Source organism: Hemitrygon akajei, chromosome 21 (genome assembly GCF_048418815.1).
Source record: "Hemitrygon akajei chromosome 21, sHemAka1.3, whole genome shotgun sequence".
Lineage (NCBI taxonomy): Eukaryota > Metazoa > Chordata > Chondrichthyes > Myliobatiformes > Dasyatidae > Hemitrygon > Hemitrygon akajei.
The window spans coordinates 66,240,598-66,257,034 of record NC_133144.1 but is presented as its reverse complement, the minus strand read 5'-3'; the positions used below and the strand labels follow the sequence as shown (position 1 = coordinate 66,257,034).

At 48.4% G+C, this 16,437-nt stretch overlaps 1 protein-coding gene across 2 annotated transcripts in view; it reads left to right on the top strand.

Moving 5' to 3' along the window:
- The window catches only part of zswim8 (zinc finger, SWIM-type containing 8), a 176,582-nt gene that overhangs the window by 40,271 nt on the left and 119,874 nt on the right, over positions 1-16,437 (top strand). For both annotated transcript variants that reach the window (XM_073025635.1, XM_073025636.1), the window contains exon 4: positions 14,706-14,800. In XM_073025635.1, the coding sequence (XP_072881736.1) occupies positions 14,706-14,800 (95 nt within the window). The remainder of the gene's footprint in view (positions 1-14,705; positions 14,801-16,437) is intronic.

Genomic DNA, 16,437 nt, shown 5'->3' with positions numbered 1-16,437 from the left:
GGGACAATTTACAATGACCAATTAACCTACACTAACCAGTGCGTCTTTGCACCGTGGGAGGAAACTGGAGCACTGAGGAAAACTCACGCATTCCACAGGGAAGACCGTGCTGGAATTGAACTCTGAAATGCCGTGGGCGGTCATAGAGTCACACTAACCGCTACACTACTCCGGTGCTACTGAGAAACAGTGTTTCATTTAGCTGTATACATGTGTACTGTTGAATTGCAATGAGTTTGAACTTAACTCTCAACTACTTTCTCAGTTTGGGTGAGCAGTCATGGACGGTAAATGCCAGTGATCTCAGTTTGGACGAGCAGTCATGGACGGTAAATGCCAGTGATCTCAGTTTGGATGAGCAGTCATGGGCTGTAGATGGCAGTGATGCCTGAGCGACTAAAGGAAAACACCCTCTGTTTAGACTGCTCCTCACTCTTCTATAGTTGATGCACTCCATTAAGACCAGAAGATACAGGAGCTGAATTACGCGGTTTATCCATCGAGTCTGCTCCGTCATTCTATCGTGACTGATTTATTATCCCCTCTCAAGCCCATTCTCCTGCCCTCTCCCTGTAATCTTTGACATCTTAACAAATCAAGAACCTAAACAACACACACAAAATGCTGGTGGAACACAGCAGGCCAGGCAGCATCTATAAGGAGAAGCACTGTCAACGTTTCGGGCCGAGACCCTTCGTGTTTGCTTGTTAAATCAAGAACCTATCGGCCTCTGCTCTAAATATACTCAATGATTTGGCCTCCGCAACCATCTGTGGCAATGAATTCACAAACCTTTGGCTAAAGAAATACCTTTTCATTTCTGTTCTGAGGCTGTGGCCTCTGCTCTTAGACTCCCCCAGTGCTGGAAACGTCCTCTGCGCATTCACTCTTTGGAGGTCCTTCAATGAGATTCCCTCCTCATTTCAAAATTCCAGTGAGTACAGGCCCGGAGCCATCAAATTCTCCTGTTGCATTAACACTCTCATCTCTGGGGTCATTCTCATGAACCTTCTCTTGAGCCTCTCCAATGCCAGCACAATACCTCTCTGGTAATACATACACAACACTGGAAGAACTCAGCAGGTCAGGCAGCATCCATGAGAAAAGAGTAGCCAACGTTTCGGGCCGAGACCCTTCATCAGGAAAGATGGTACCTCTCTGGTACTTCCCCTTTCTGTGCTGTTTCAGAGGGAAGTTTGCCAATGTACTGTGTCACTGCTGAGTTTTTTTTCTGGTGGTTTAGCCTAGCTCCTCCTATGATCTGTGTGTGCGAGATAGCTGGCTTGTCGCTTATCATTCCCAAAGGAGAACATTAATTTCCATCCTGATGCACTTTTAGTTGAGTCCAAATTATGAACCTCTTGTGTTTTAAGTGCAGTTGCAATTATTCTTCCGTCTATTTATAACTTTAATAAATAAACTGACATTGTGCTTTGTGACTTGCTGTTTCAGAATGTCTGTGAATCATTAATGTGGTACCCAATGTAGTCATGTTCAAAGTTCAGACTGGATTTATTACCATATGTGTCACCATATCCAGTCTGAGATTCATTCCCCTCCGGCAATTACAATAAATACAAGAAACACAATGGAAGAGCTCACCCAACAGGACGGACAAACAGCCAGTCTGCAAAAAGCAACAAACTGTGCAAATACAAAAAGAAAGAGGGGAAAAAACAAAATTGTAAATAAGCAATAAATATTGGGATCATGAGATGCAGAGTCCTTGAAAGTGAAAGCAGTTCAGTGTTGGGGTGAGTGAAGTCGGGTGATGCTATCCCCTCTGGTTCAATATCCTGATGGTTGAAGCCTGTTTCGTTTGGCTGTATCCATGGGGTTGAGTGACAATTAAACTTGAGCCGTTCCTGAACCTGGTGGTGTGGGTCCTGAGAATCCTGTACCACCGTCCTGACTGCAGCAGTGAGAAGAGAGCATGGCCTTTATGTACTTTTGGGGGAATGGAAAGAGCAGCATTTCCTGTTAGATCTGATCCAAGGTGCAACAGGAAGCCTCACTGAATCACCACAGCATGTTGAGGTTTAGTGCCCTGTTTATGCGTGCTCCATTTACTGAGTTGTCAAAGTGGCTCTTGGGTTGGGGGGGGGGGGGGTTTCCTCATCTATTCATTGGATATTCTGTAGATGTGGGCAGATCTAAAAGTATCTGCTCGGTCCGGCTGGTCCTACCTCGTACTACAGATTTAGATTTATTTATCACATGTACATGGAAATATAGTGAAATGTGTCACTTGTGTCACCAACTGTGGGCAGCCCGCAAGTATCGCCACATATTCTGGCTCCAACAAGCAATGGCATGTCCACAGATCAGAACAAGCAACAAATCTGCAACAGCAAAACAGGCCCTGTTCCTCCCGGCCTCCCACACACACGGACAGTCCAGCTCCAGGACAGGTCTTCAGTCTCTGCGTTTTGGCTATTGGGCCCTAATTTCTGGACTTGCATTCCCTTCGAGCCTCTTGCTATGTCTTATAACATCAGCCTAAGTCCTGTTAGGTTCTTGATTAGCCAGGGCATCAAAGGGTATGGGGTGAAGGCAAGGGAGTGGAGATGACTGGAAGAATTGGATCAGCCCATGATTGGATGGCAGAGCAGATTTGATGGGCTGAATGGCCTATTTCTGCTCCTATATCTTATGGTCTTAAAACAAGCTGCTGGAGGAATTCATTGGGTCAAAAAACATATGTGGGGGGATTAGCAGAGAAAGGAATTGTCATCAGTTTGGTTTGAGCCCCTCAGGACAGTGAAGAGGGAAAAGAGCTGGTATAGAGAGTGAGGGGAGGGATGAGACAGGGTCCAGTCGATTTAGATCTGGACAGAGAGCTGGTGATATATCACAAACAAGAGAAAATCTTCAGATGCTGGAAATCCAAGCAATACACACAAAATGCTGAGGTAACTCAGACTCCTGCTAAAGTGTCTGGGGCCGCGATGTCGACGGTATTCTTTTCCGTAGATGCTGCCTGGCCTGCTGAGTTCTTCCAGCATTTTGTGTGTGATGTTAAGTATTGACAGATGATGGGCAGGTGGGGGAGTGGTGATGCTGTGGGGAAAATGGCAGAAAATAATAGTTTTTTTCCCCACTGTGGATGATGGAGCGCACTCTCTCTCACATTTCATTTGTTTCTTGGACTTCTCTCACCTCTGCCCCAAACAGAACAGAGATTGAGTTCCCCTAGTCCTCAACTTCCAGCTTCCACATTTACTACATCATCCTTTGTCATTGCTGTCAGCTGCAATGAAGATTCCTCTGGTAGCCACATCTTCCCTGTCGTCATCAAAGTACCCCACCAGGAACTGTCAACATTTTGGTCAAAACCCTGCATCAGGACTGGAGATTTGCTCCGGATCCTCGCACCTGCAGTCGCTTGAGTCGGGACCGGAGATTTGCTCCAGATCCTCGCACCTGCAGTCGCTTGAGTCGGGACCGGAGATTTGCTCCAGATCCTCGCACCTGCAGTCGCTTGAGTCTCCGGAGATTTGCTCCAGATCCTCGCACCTGCAGTCGCTTGAGTCGGGACTGGAGATTTGCTCCAGATCCTCGCACCTGCAGTCGCTTGAGTCGGGACCGGAGATTTGCTCCAGATCCTCGCACCTGCAGTCACTTGAGTCGGGACTGGAGATTTGCTCCAGATCCTCGCACCTGCAGTCGCTTGAGTCGGGACCGGAGATTTGCTCCAGATCCTCGCACCTGCAGTCACTTGAGTCGGGACTGGAGATTTGCTCCAGATCCTCGCACCTGCAGTCGCTTGAGTCGGGACCGGAGATTTGCTCCAGATCCTCGCACCTGCAGTCGCTTGAGTCTCCGGAGAAAACTGGAGTGTGCAGCAAAATGTCTGCACGCTTTGTCCTGAGGGTTGGGTAGGTACAGCCGAGCAGACCAAGGAGAGTGGTCTCCATGAAAGGTGGAAAAGGTCAAATTTAAAGTCCAAGTCAATTTATTATCAAAGTACATGTATATCACTGTGTACAACCCTGAGATTCCTTTAGCTGTGGGCATTTATTGGAAAATAAAAAAAATAGAATTTATGAAAGTTATGCTTAAACAAAGACTAACAATGTGCAGAAGAAAATACATTGTGCAAATAAAAATGCAATTCACTAAATAATGCTGAGAACGTGAGTTGCAGAGTTGTTGAAAGTGAGTTGGCAGGTTGTGGAATCAGTTCAGTGTTGAGATGAATGATTTTAGCCACATGGATCCAGGGACGCTGATGGTTGAGGGATAATAATTGGTCCTGAACCTGGTGGTGTGGGACTTATGGATTCTGTGCCTCATGCCCAGTTGTAGTAGGGAGAAGGGAGCATGGCCTGGATGGTGGGGGTGCTTCTTTCTTGCGGCAGTATTCAATGATGGGGAGGGCTTTGCCTGTGATGGACTGGGCTGTATTCACTACGTCTGTAGACTTTCCTGTTTCTGGCCATCGCTGTTTCCGTACCAGGCTGTGATGCAGCCGGACATGATACTCTCTACTATGCATCTGTAGAAGTTTGTCAGTTTTAGATGAATGCTGATCTATGCAAACTTCTAAGAAATGATGGCACTGCTGTGTTCTCTTTGAACGATCCCCAGCACACCCACTATGTCTGTGTGTAATGGTGTTTGCTACTTGGCAGCCCAGCTTTCGATTTCCCTCGGATTCCGATTTTCCATCTGCTCCAGCCGTAGCTAGTCATCATTTTGGCTTTGTCTAAGTAGAATCTCCAGTCACCGTCTCTTGAAGGAAGAATCAGATTAATTTCCCGTGGCATCCACAAGTCAGAGCAAATGAAAGCTGCCGTGTACCCAGCTCCATCATAGGCACAACCCGCCCCAGCATCGAGGACATCTTCAAAAGACGATGCCTCTCGAAGGCAGCATCCATCATTGAGGACCCATCACCCGATGCATGCCATCTTCTCATTACTACCGTTAGGGAAGAGGCACCTGCAGACACACACTCAGTGATTTATCCATCAGATTTCTGACTGGACAATGAACACAACCTCAGCATTTTGCTCTCTTCTTGTACTTTTAAAATATTTCTTATAATAACATAGTTTATTAAATTTATTGCACTGCACTGCTGCACAATGTATGTTAGCGATAATAAATCTGATTCTGATTAAGCAGATTGCCTAATAGATGGTTGAGTGCAGAAGAAAGAATCTCTGACGGCGAGATTAAGGGATGTTCCACCTGTTCTGGGCAAGTCTCCAACTCCGACTAGCTGTCACACAGTCAGTCTCGGCCCTCAATTAAGGATTTGCTGAATAAATTTAACTACAATACTTGATACGTCCTGCTAGCAGACTAGTACTTCAAAATCAGGATCAGGTTTAATATCACCGGCATGTGTCATGAAATGTGTTGTCTTTGCAGTGGCAGTACAATGTAATACATAATAATAGAAAAAAACTGAATTAAAATATGTGTGTGGACACGGACACACACACACACACACACAGAGACAGACAGACAGACACAGACACACACACAGACACTCACTCACTCACTCTGACACCCAGGAACTTGAAATTGCTCACTCTCTTCACCCTGATCCCTCTAAAATGACTGGTGTCTGTTCCCCCATCTTAGTCTTTCCGAAGTCCACAACCAGTTCTTTGCAGCCAGTGTTCTACTTCAACTTCATCATCATTCAACTGTTTACACATACACAGCCAAATGAAACAACCTTCCTCTGGACCAAGGGGCATCACACAGTACATATAACTCGCGCATACGCAGCACATGAAGTAATCTTACCATAAATAAATTAACAAATTATAAGGTGCGTTTATGACACAAGTTTAAAAAAACCAGTGTAATGCTTCTGGTGCTTCATTCATGGTGGTGGCAGGGCTGAGTGGTTAAGAATGTCAGGTTCTTGAACTTCTCTTTACCAGTGGCTCTGATGTCCACCATCACGAAGTGCTTCGAAAGGTTGCTCGTGGTGCACATCAACTCCACCCTCCTACACAACTTCAACCCACTGCAATGTGCCTTCAGCTGACACCATCTCCTTACACTTAATTCTGTTTTGTTGTTCTACCTCAGTGCACTGTGTCATAGAACATAGAACAGTAGAGCACAGCTTGTGCTTAAATACATGCTGATATTATTCCATGACTTCTAACTTTATTTTTATATAATTCTTCATTCTTTATAATTGTTGAATGTTATGCCAACACACCACAGCAAATCTGTAATACATGTAAATGATCCTATCCTACCCAGTACAGACCCTTTAACCCATGATATTGTGCTGAAATTTAACCTATCTAACCTTTAACCCAACTCCTACATAGCCCTTCATTTTTCTTTCAACTATGTGTGTATCTAAGAGTCTCTTAAATATCCCTAATGTATCTGCCTCTAGAACTGCCCCTGGCAGTGTGCTTCATGCACCTACTATGCTCTGTATATATAAAAAAAACATTTGCCTCTGACAATGCCCCCCTATTCTTCCCTCCAGTCATACTATAACTATGCCCCCTTGTATTAGCCATTGCTGCCTGTATGAACAGTGTTCAAGATTTCCCCTGCAGTTGTTACACTTCATTCTGCATTGTTAATTGTTTTACCTCAATACACTGTGTAATGATCTGCATGGACGGTATGCTGAACGAACTTTTCACTGTGTGCAATGATGATAAACCAGTTCTAATTCTGATTGCAAACTCCGTATGGAGGTCAGAATTGAACTCGGGTTACTGGACCTGTACTTGCAAGACACGCTTCTCACTCTGTTTTGGGCCATGTGACAATAGTAAATCATTAAACTGATACCAATACCATGTCTTAGTAGCCCACTGCATAGATGTTGCCCAACCTGCTGAGTTCCTTCAGCATTTTCTGTGAGTTGCTCTGGATTTCCAGCATCTGCAGAATCCCTTGTGCTCACCAATTCCACGACTGTAGTGTGTGGACAACATGGACCAAGAATGATAAATATCATTTATGACCCTGCTTATCGGATTCCAGAGGCTTTTGCCGAGCAAGTTTCCTTTGGGTTAGTGGCAGATAGTTTTGTAGACTGGGGTCAAAGTGAATGGGTGCTGGTCCTGAGTTGTAGTCTGCTGGGGGGTGGATGGTTTGTGTCAGTGTTGGAAATCCTTCTCATTCTATGACCTAATATGTTTCTGGTACATTAAAATTGGGAATAACTCCACCATGGCTGCGAAAGGAGGAGAGTTGGGCATGGGGCTTGCAACACCATCCCATAATAATCCAGAGCTATAGAAATGCTGACAGAAGCTCCAAAGACCTCATCCCAGGGAGAGGAAAGATGCACCAAGAAGATGGGCTACACCTGGGAAAACTTGAATGACTGGCCCAGGATGGAGGACTGCTGTCGGCAGTCTCTGTCCTAGTGGGGAGAAAAGGGGAGATGGGCTTAAGAAGTAAACCTAGAATTCAAGCACTCAAACCCCTACTGTGGCTTATTATGCGGAATGAAAAGCTTTCCAGGCAGGATCAGATCATTCCTGAGGTAGCACAACAGGAAAATAATAACTAAGAAGAATATAGTGAATATAGTGTAGAATATAATATAGAATATAGTATTGCAGATATCGAGAAAGTTCAGTGTAGGTAGACAAACAAAAAGCAAGGTCTATGATGAGTTAGACTGAGAGATCAGGAGTTCACTTTTATCCTGTAAAAGGTCTTTTTGAAAAATTTAATGCATGGTGCTTGTGAAGGAATTCAGAGTTGTTATACATCTTGTGCCAGAGAAACAGCAGGAGCAGCAATCTGCTAGAAGCATTAGGTGCTTTGATTATTTGCTCAGTGTTTGTGGGAGGAATGTATCCACACACTGGGTGTTGTGGCCTATGCTGAACCTTCTGTATCATTCCATCGACCCTCACCTGGACGATAGCCCTCTACCCCACTCACTGGCTCGTACGCATCCAAACTTCTCTTAAATGTTGCTGTCAAGCCTGCATTCCTTCACCAAGGGGCTAGCAGCATCATTCTTTAAAAATTCAGGTGCATAATAAAACACCAACAGAAGCTCCATAGACCTCATCCACGAGAGAGGAAGAGGAAGGATCTTCAAAGATGGACAACACCTGTGGACAGCTTGAAAAGTCCCAGGGCAGAGGACTCTGGGGAGCTGCTGTCGGCAACCTATGCCCCACTAGAAGTGATAAGGGGTAAATGTGCATCTGTGGCGACCCACTTTCTGCGTAGCAGAACTGGCTCACAAATAGCCAGCGCGTGGGGGGAAGCTTTGGTAATGCACCTCTGATGTCATTTCCGCCCGGAGAGGGCGGGCGCTAGGGATTAAATGCCAGCGCCGCAAAGTTTGAATAAACTAGTTTCCAAACGACTTACCGACTGCGTTGTTTCAGCGCTGTGTGTAGCACATCGCTACATTGGTGACCCTGATGGTTCAAACGGGATTTGGACCAAAGATGACCGACTCTTCATTTGTTCACGCAGTTTCGCTAAAACTGCTGACTTTCTGGACGCTGCGACCATGCGTGTGGTTTAGCCAAGCAGAAGCCCAGTTCCAGATTCGGCTGATATTCTCTGATTCCATGCGTTACTACCACGTGGTGAGCGCCCTTGACCAGGGGACGGCCACCCAGGTTGCAGATTTCATACAGTTGCCCCCAGAAGAAGGCAAATATGAAGCATTCAAAGTGCTGCTCATTGGGACCTTTGGCCTCTCACGGCATGAGCGGGATGCCTGCCTGCTTCACCTGGACGGTTTGGGAGACAGACTGCCGTCAGCATTGATGAATGAGATGCTGGCCCTGGTTGATGGACACAAGCCCTGCCTCATGTTCGAGCAAGCGTTCCTAGAGCGACTGCCCGAGGACATACATCTGCTGCTGGCCGACGCAGATTTCAGCAACCCCTGGAAGGAGGCGGCCCGGGAAGACGTGCTGTGGAAAGCCAAGAGGGAGGGCGTGGCGTCCATCGGTCAGATTACCAGGCCATGCGCCCAACAGCGGACCAGACCAGGCCCGGCAGGGGGGTGCACACAACACAGAGACAGGAGTGAGGAGGCCAGTGAACAGTGGTTTTTCTACCACTAACGATGGGGCACAAAAGCCTGCCGTTGTCGCCCACCCTGCAAGGGCCAGGGCCAGCTGCCGCTAATGACTATGGCAGCTGGCCACCAGGACAGCCTCTTGTACATCTGGGACAAACAGTCGGGACGCTGCTTCTTGTTCGACACCAGAGCGGAGATCAGCGTCTTGCCCCCGACGGGGTACGACATCCGCAACAGGAAGCCAGGACCCACCCTGAGGGCCGCAAACGGCAGCACGATACGGACCTACGGCACCTGCACAGTGCAGCTGCAGTTCGGCGCCAGCCGGTTCACGTGGGACTTCACACTGGCCGCGGTGGCCCAACCAATCCTGGGGGCGGACTTCTTGCGAGCTCACAGCCTGCTGGTCGACTTGCAAGGGAAAAGACTGGTACATGCCGAGACTTTCCAGACATTCTCCCTGGGTGAAGCCAAGTTGCCGGCCCCACACCTGGACTCCATCACGCTGTCGGACAACGAATTCACCAGAACCTGGCGGACTTTCCATCGATTCTGGCACCACAGATCACGGCAGCCATGCCCAGACACGGGGTACAGCACCACATTCCGACCCAGGGACCACCCCTCCACGCCCGCGCACTAGGCTCCCCCCGGAAAAGCTCCGCCTGGTGAAGGAGGAGTTCAAGAGGATGGAGGAATTGGGGATCGTACGGAGGTCCGACAGCCCATGGGCGCCCCCCCCCGCACATGGTGCCCAAAGCAGCCGGGGGTTGGAGACCATGCGGCGACTACTGCAGACTGAACGAGGCTACAACTCTAGACCGCTACCCCGTGCCGCACATACAGGACTTTGCAGCAAACCTGCACGGGGCAAGAATATTTTCCAAAGTAGACCTTGTCCGGGAATACCATCAAATCCCGGTGCACCCTGGAGACATCCCCAAAACAGCACTCATCACCCCGTTCGGCCTGTTCGAGTTCCTCCGAATGCCGTTCGGCCTGAAGAATGCTGCACAGACATTCCAGCGGCTAATGGATGCGGTGGGACGCGACCTGGACTTTGCGTTCATCTATTTGGACGACATCCTTATAGCCAGCAGTCGTCGTCAGGAGCATCTGTCCCACCTCCGCCGGCTCTACTCCCGCCTGAGTGATTTCGGCCTCACGATCAACCCGGCCAAATGCCAGTTGGGTCTCGATACCATCGACTTCTTGAGCCACAGGATTACCAAAGACAGGGCAACACCTCTGCCCGCCAAGGTATATGCGATCCGCCACTTTGCCCGGCCCAACACGGTCAAAGGCCTGCAGGAGTTTGTTGGTATGGTGAACTTCTACCACCGTTTCCTCCCCTCAGCAGCCCGTATCATGCGCCCTTTGTACACCTTGATGTCGGGTAAAGGTAAGGACATTACTTGGGACGAGGAGGCCGCAACTGCTTTTGTTAAAGCCAAGGAAGCCTTGGCAGATGCCGCGATGCTGGTGCACCCCAGAATGGATGTTCCAACCGCCCTCACGGTGGACGCATCCGACTCAGCAGTCGGTGGGGTGCTGGAGCAGCTCATTGAGGGGTGCTGGCAACCCCTGGCGTTCTTCAGCAAGCACCTACGACCACCCGAACTCAAGTACAGTGCTTTCGACCGGGAGCTGTTGGCACTGTATCTGGCAATCCGGCATTTCAGGTACTTCTTAGAAGGCAGGCCGTTCACCGCGTTCACGGACCACAAACCATTGACCTTCGCGTTCACGAAGGTGTCCGATCCCTGGTCGGCTCGCCAGCAGCAACATTTGTCCTACATCTCCGAGTACACGACGGACATCCAGCATGTTTCGGGAAAGGACAACGTCGTGGCGGATACACTCTCCAGACCAGCTGTCCAGGCCCTGTCCCTGGGGGTGGACTATGCAGCACTGGCGGAGGCGCAGCAGGCAGACGACGAGATGCCCAGCTACAGGACCGCAGTCTCGGGTTTGCAGCTGCAGGATTTTCTCATAGGCCCAGGTGAGAGGACCCTCCTGTGCAACGTGGCTACCGGCCAACCTCGCCCCATCGTCCTGGCAGCCTGGAGGTGGCGAGTTTTCGACTCCATACACGGTTTGGCGTACCCATCTATCAGGACAGCCGTCCAGCCGGTCTCCAGCAAGTTCACGTGGCATGGACTTCGCAAGCAGGTCAGTGAATGGGCCAGAACGTGCGCGCAGTGCCAAACAGCCAAGGTGCAGCGGCACACTAAAGCCCCGCCGCAGCAGTTCGAACCCACCCACCGGAGGTTCGACCACATTCATGCGGATATCGTGGGCCCCCTACCTGTGTCCCGAGGAGCGCGGTACCTCCTAACTATGGTAGACTGGTTCACGAGGTGGCTAGAGGCGGTCCCGCTCACCGACACATCTGCCGATTCCTGCGCCCAAGCACTGATCGCAACCTGGGTAGCACGCTTCAGGGTACCGGCCCACATTACCTCCGACAGAGGCGCCCAGTTCACCTCCAACATCCTCATGTGGCCAGCCTGTTGGGAATGCAGCTACACCACACAACTGCCTACCACCCACAGTCGAACGGACTAGTGGAACGCTTCTATCGTCACTTGAAGTTGGCTCTCATGGCCCGCCTGAGAGGACCTAACTGGGTGGACGAGCTTCCCTGGGTCCTGCTTGGAATTCGTACAGTGCCCAAAGAGGATCTGCACGCCTCGTCGGCCGAGTTGGTGTACGGCACACACCTGGCCGACCCAGGAGAGTTCATACCTGCCCCAAGGGGGTAAGAGGAAGAACCCGCAGCAGTCCTGGACAGACTACGCGAAAGGCTCAGCAACCTGGCCCCCGTACCAACTTCACAGCTCGGACGGACCTCGACCCATGTACCCAAAGACCTGCAGAACTGTAAGTTTGTGTTTGTACGAAGGGGCGGACACCGGGCACCGCTACAGCGGCCGTACGAGGGGCCATTCAAGGTGATCAACAACAACGGGTCCATGTACGTTCTGGACGTTGGGGGGAGAGAGGAGGTTTTCACGGTGGACCGACTCAAACCAGCCCATGTGGAGTTGGCGCAGCCGGTCGAGGTTCAGGCAACGCGGCACAGAGGCAGACCTCCCAAACAGTGGCTGATCCAGTCTGTGGACATTGGGGGGTGTATTGCCGGTTCTTGGGGGGGTTATGTGGTGACCCACTTCCTGTGCGGACGAACCGGCTCACAAATAACCAGCGCGCGGGGAGAGACTTTGGTAATGCACCTCTGACGTCATTTCTGCCTGGAGAGGGCGGGTGCTAGGGATTAAATGCCAGCGCTGCGAAGTTTGAAGAAACTAGTCTCCAAACGACTTACCGACTGCGTGTCGTTACTTCAGCGCTGTGTGTAGCACATCGCTACACATCCACCATTTCCACTGGCAGCTCATTCCACACTCTCACCACCCTCTGAGTAAAGAAGTTCCCACCTCGCCCCCCCCCAGCCAGCTTCCCCTTAAAATTTTCACCTTTCACCCTTAACCTGTGGCCTCTACTTTTAGTCTCACCCAGCCTCAATGGAAAAATGCCTGCTTGCATTTACTATGTCAATATTCCTCAATTTTGTATACTTCTATCAAATCACTCCCCATTTTTGTACACTCTGAAGTCCTAACCTATTCAACCTTTGCCTATAACTCAGGTCCTCAAGTCATGACAGCATCCTTGTAAATTTTCTCTGTGCACTGTCAATCTTACTGCCTTCTTTCCTGTAGGTAGGTGACTAGTACTCCCAAAAGGAAGTGTGAAGAGAATAAGATGGGATAGCGTAATAGAGCTTTGACCAGCGGCCAGTCCGGGCGTCAGAAGTTTGCAGAGGATGGGACTTCAGTCAGATCCACTGCCCAAAGATAAACAGCAGCAGCAGCAGGTCATGGCAGCTTTGACCAGTGACCAGTCGGCGTCTGGGATTATTTAGAGAGAACACATTACAGGAAGATGGGGAAAGTGCAGTGGCTGTCATCTGTATCTTATGGTTTTATGGATTATTGTGAATGGATGGTTGAAATATGAATGAGACATGCCCTCTTCTCATTGCTACAATCAGGAAGGAGGTAAATGAACCTGAAGACCTAACCTCAGTGTTTTAGGAACAGCTTCTTCCCCTGAGCCATCAGATTTTTGAATGGTCCACTGAATATTACTTTGCTATTCCACTTTTACACTACACGTTGCATGGTACTGGCACAACACACCCAAATTTGTGACATTTGTCAGTGGTAATAAAGTGGATTGTGATGGTAGGTAGAGACTCAGTGGGCTGTAAGGCCACCTGACTTTGTGTCTGCCTTTATCTTCCCTGTCTGTGACTGTATAATACTCGTTATCCAGGATGTCCTCCTCAACTGCTCCTTAAAACACATTCTCACCACACATTTGCTTCCTTGTGGTCCCAAAAACTCCGGTACTTCCATAACCTACTTAATTGGAAAATTATATTTTCAAGTTCAAGTTTGTTATTTCAATCACACATGGACACCATGAGTACAGCCAAAGGGTATCACAGCCGGGGGAGTGTGTGGTAGCGGTGGGGATAACTTTCCACTATCTGTTAAATGCTCCCAATGGCGTGTGCCTCAGCTAGCTGCTTGACCACCAAGTCCACCTCCTGGCCTTCATATGGCTTTCCTACTAATCCTGGCCGAACCGTTTCTACTGATGGGGGAAGGGGCAAAGGCGGGTTACTGGCCCCTTAAAACCAGTTGCTTTGGGCAGATGGGGCTTGTCAGCTGTGGTTGGCAGCTCAGCTGGAAGGAAAACTGATCTCAAGCCTCCACAGTCTTGGGGAAGGCTTTGGGAGCAAACCCCCAAGAGAAAAATCCAGAGCTGGGACTCCTAAGGCTGAGCTGATGCCTAACTGTATCTGTTGGTGCTGGTACTTTTGGGTTCACGAAGAGGGGGAGCTTACTACATGGACAACAGCTTGCTCTCCATGTCGTACTGCCCAGGCTTGCATAAATAGACAGGACGCAACGTCCATAGTTGACCTTGATCAATGGCGGCCTCGGAACAGCCAATTGACACTGTTTATTCTGAGGACAAGGTACACAACAGAGTATCAGCCATCACACAGCACAATCCGTAAAATGCAGGCACATGAGAAAAATTCTCAAGGCCCTGAGTGCGTGAACTTTGCAGTAGTCTGTAGTCGAACACAATACAGCTTGTCTTCTGCCGAGTGAACACTGTGGCACCACCACCTCCAGCTTGTATGCCACACCACACTGCTCCAGTGGAGAGCAGCAACAAGTTAAACATTTGGAAAGCTTATGGGGAGGACACAGGGAAAGAAGGATGAGAGGGAAAATAAATCAGCCGTGGTTGAATGTTGGAGCAGACTCAATGGGTCGAATGGCCTAATTCTGATCCTATGTCCTGTGGTCAAAGTTATATATCAGATACAAGAATATCTTTTTGTTTTAGAAACAGCTCTTGGTTAAAGTGAAGGCAAAAGCCCCTGCCCCAGATGTATACAGTACCCAGTTTGTTCAGGAAAAACCCTTAAGGCCACATCCCCTGATCTTTCTGGTTGACCATTTCCTGGGCAGTAACATGGGTCTGCATCTGCTGAGTGGGGTGATTGGGTATCTATTCCATGCAGCCGCAGGAATTCTGTGCAGAATATGCTCCATGCATTCCAATAAGCTCCAGTTGTTATAACCTAATTAAGCACCTCTTATCTTGCCTCCAGGTTGTACTCGTGTCTGGCTAATGGCAGTGCTGATGAATTCCAACGAGGGGAACAGCTTTTCAGAGTGCGTGCAGTTAAGGATCCACTTCAGATAGGTAAGCTGGTGATTATAAACATCATTTCTTGACCTCTTCCTGCTTGTTGATCACATGAAGGGTTTAATGAGTGGTGGACTGTAGCTGATTGATTTTGTGCCTTCTCTTGAGATGTTCTCAGAGCCTGAATAGACAGGAACAAGTCCTGATTGGAGAGGGTTTATTGTGCCTCACTATTCAGTTGCTCTTGTTGAGGGGCTGCTGTTGGGACGGAGCAGGCTGGGTTCTAAGGCTTTATAAGGTGTTGGTCAGAGTATTGTGAGCAATTTTGGGTCCCTTATCTTAGAAAGGATGTGCTGGTGTTGGAGATGGTCTAGAGGACATTCACGCGAATGATTCCAGTAATGAAAGTGTTAACATGTGAGGAGTGTCTGATGCCTCTGGCCTGTATTCACAGGAGTTTAGAAGAATGAAGGGGATCTGATGGAAACCCATCAAATACTGGATAGAGTGGATGTGGAGAGGATGTGGGAGAGTCTAGGACCAGCCGATACAGCCTCAGAATACAGGACATTTAGAGCAAAGATAGGGAGATACTTGTTAAACCAGATGGAGGTGAATCTGTGGAGTTCATTGCCAGAGGCAGCTGTGGAGGCCAAGTGATTGGGTCTTCTTAAAGCAGAGCTTGATAGGTTCTTGATTAGTAAAGGCGTCAAAGATTTTGAGGAGAAGGCAAGAAAATGGAGTTGAGAAGGACAATAATGTGACAAATGGCCTAATTCTGCTCCTATGTCTTCTGGTAATGGAATTAACAGTTAAAGTCAAAGTAAGTATATTATCTAAGTCACCTTGAGATTCATTTTCTTACAGGCATTTTCAGGAAAATAAAGAAATACAACAGAATTTATCCAATGTGTGAAAAAAAAACAGTTGTGCAAATAAAAAATAAATAATACTGGGAACATGAATTCTAGAACCTTGAAAGTAAGTCTGTAGATTGTGGAATCAGTTCACAGTTGGGGTCAGTGAAGTTATCCACGCCGGTTCAGGAGTTTGATGGTTGAAGGGTAATAACTGTTCCTAAATGTGATGGTGTGGGACCTAAAGTTCTTGTACATCCTTCCTTATGGAGATAGCAAGAAGGGATCATGGCCCAGATGATGGGGCTTCTTGATGATGTATGTTGCCTCCTTGAGGCAGTATTCCTTGTAGATGTGCTCAATGAAGCAGAAGAAATTGAGGATCTATTAGCACTGGGAGATATTGAGGCCTAGGTCTTGGAACCTAGTCTTTAGTTTTGAGGGGATGATATTGTTGAAAGCTAAGCTGTAGTCAGTGAAAAGCAACTTGATGCATTCAGGCTGCTGTACCTCTTCCCTGATGGTAGTGATGAGAATGAGTCACAGGCTGGGGGAGGTCTTTCACCTTTTGAAAATGTCCTCGATGGTGGGGAGGCGATTTCTCATGCTGGCTGTGTCTGCAGCTTTTTCTGATCTTGTGCATTGACACAGTTGAGAATGGTGGACAATTTAAACAGATACTCGATTTCTGCATAGTATTGGGAATTAAGGATTCGGGAATGAAAATGCAAGGATTAAGCAATTGATCCAAGAAAGAGTAGTGTCAAGGCACTGTATGGTCACCTGCCATTCCCATTGGAAAATCTTGATGAATTTCTTTCCCGAAGCTTGTTCGTT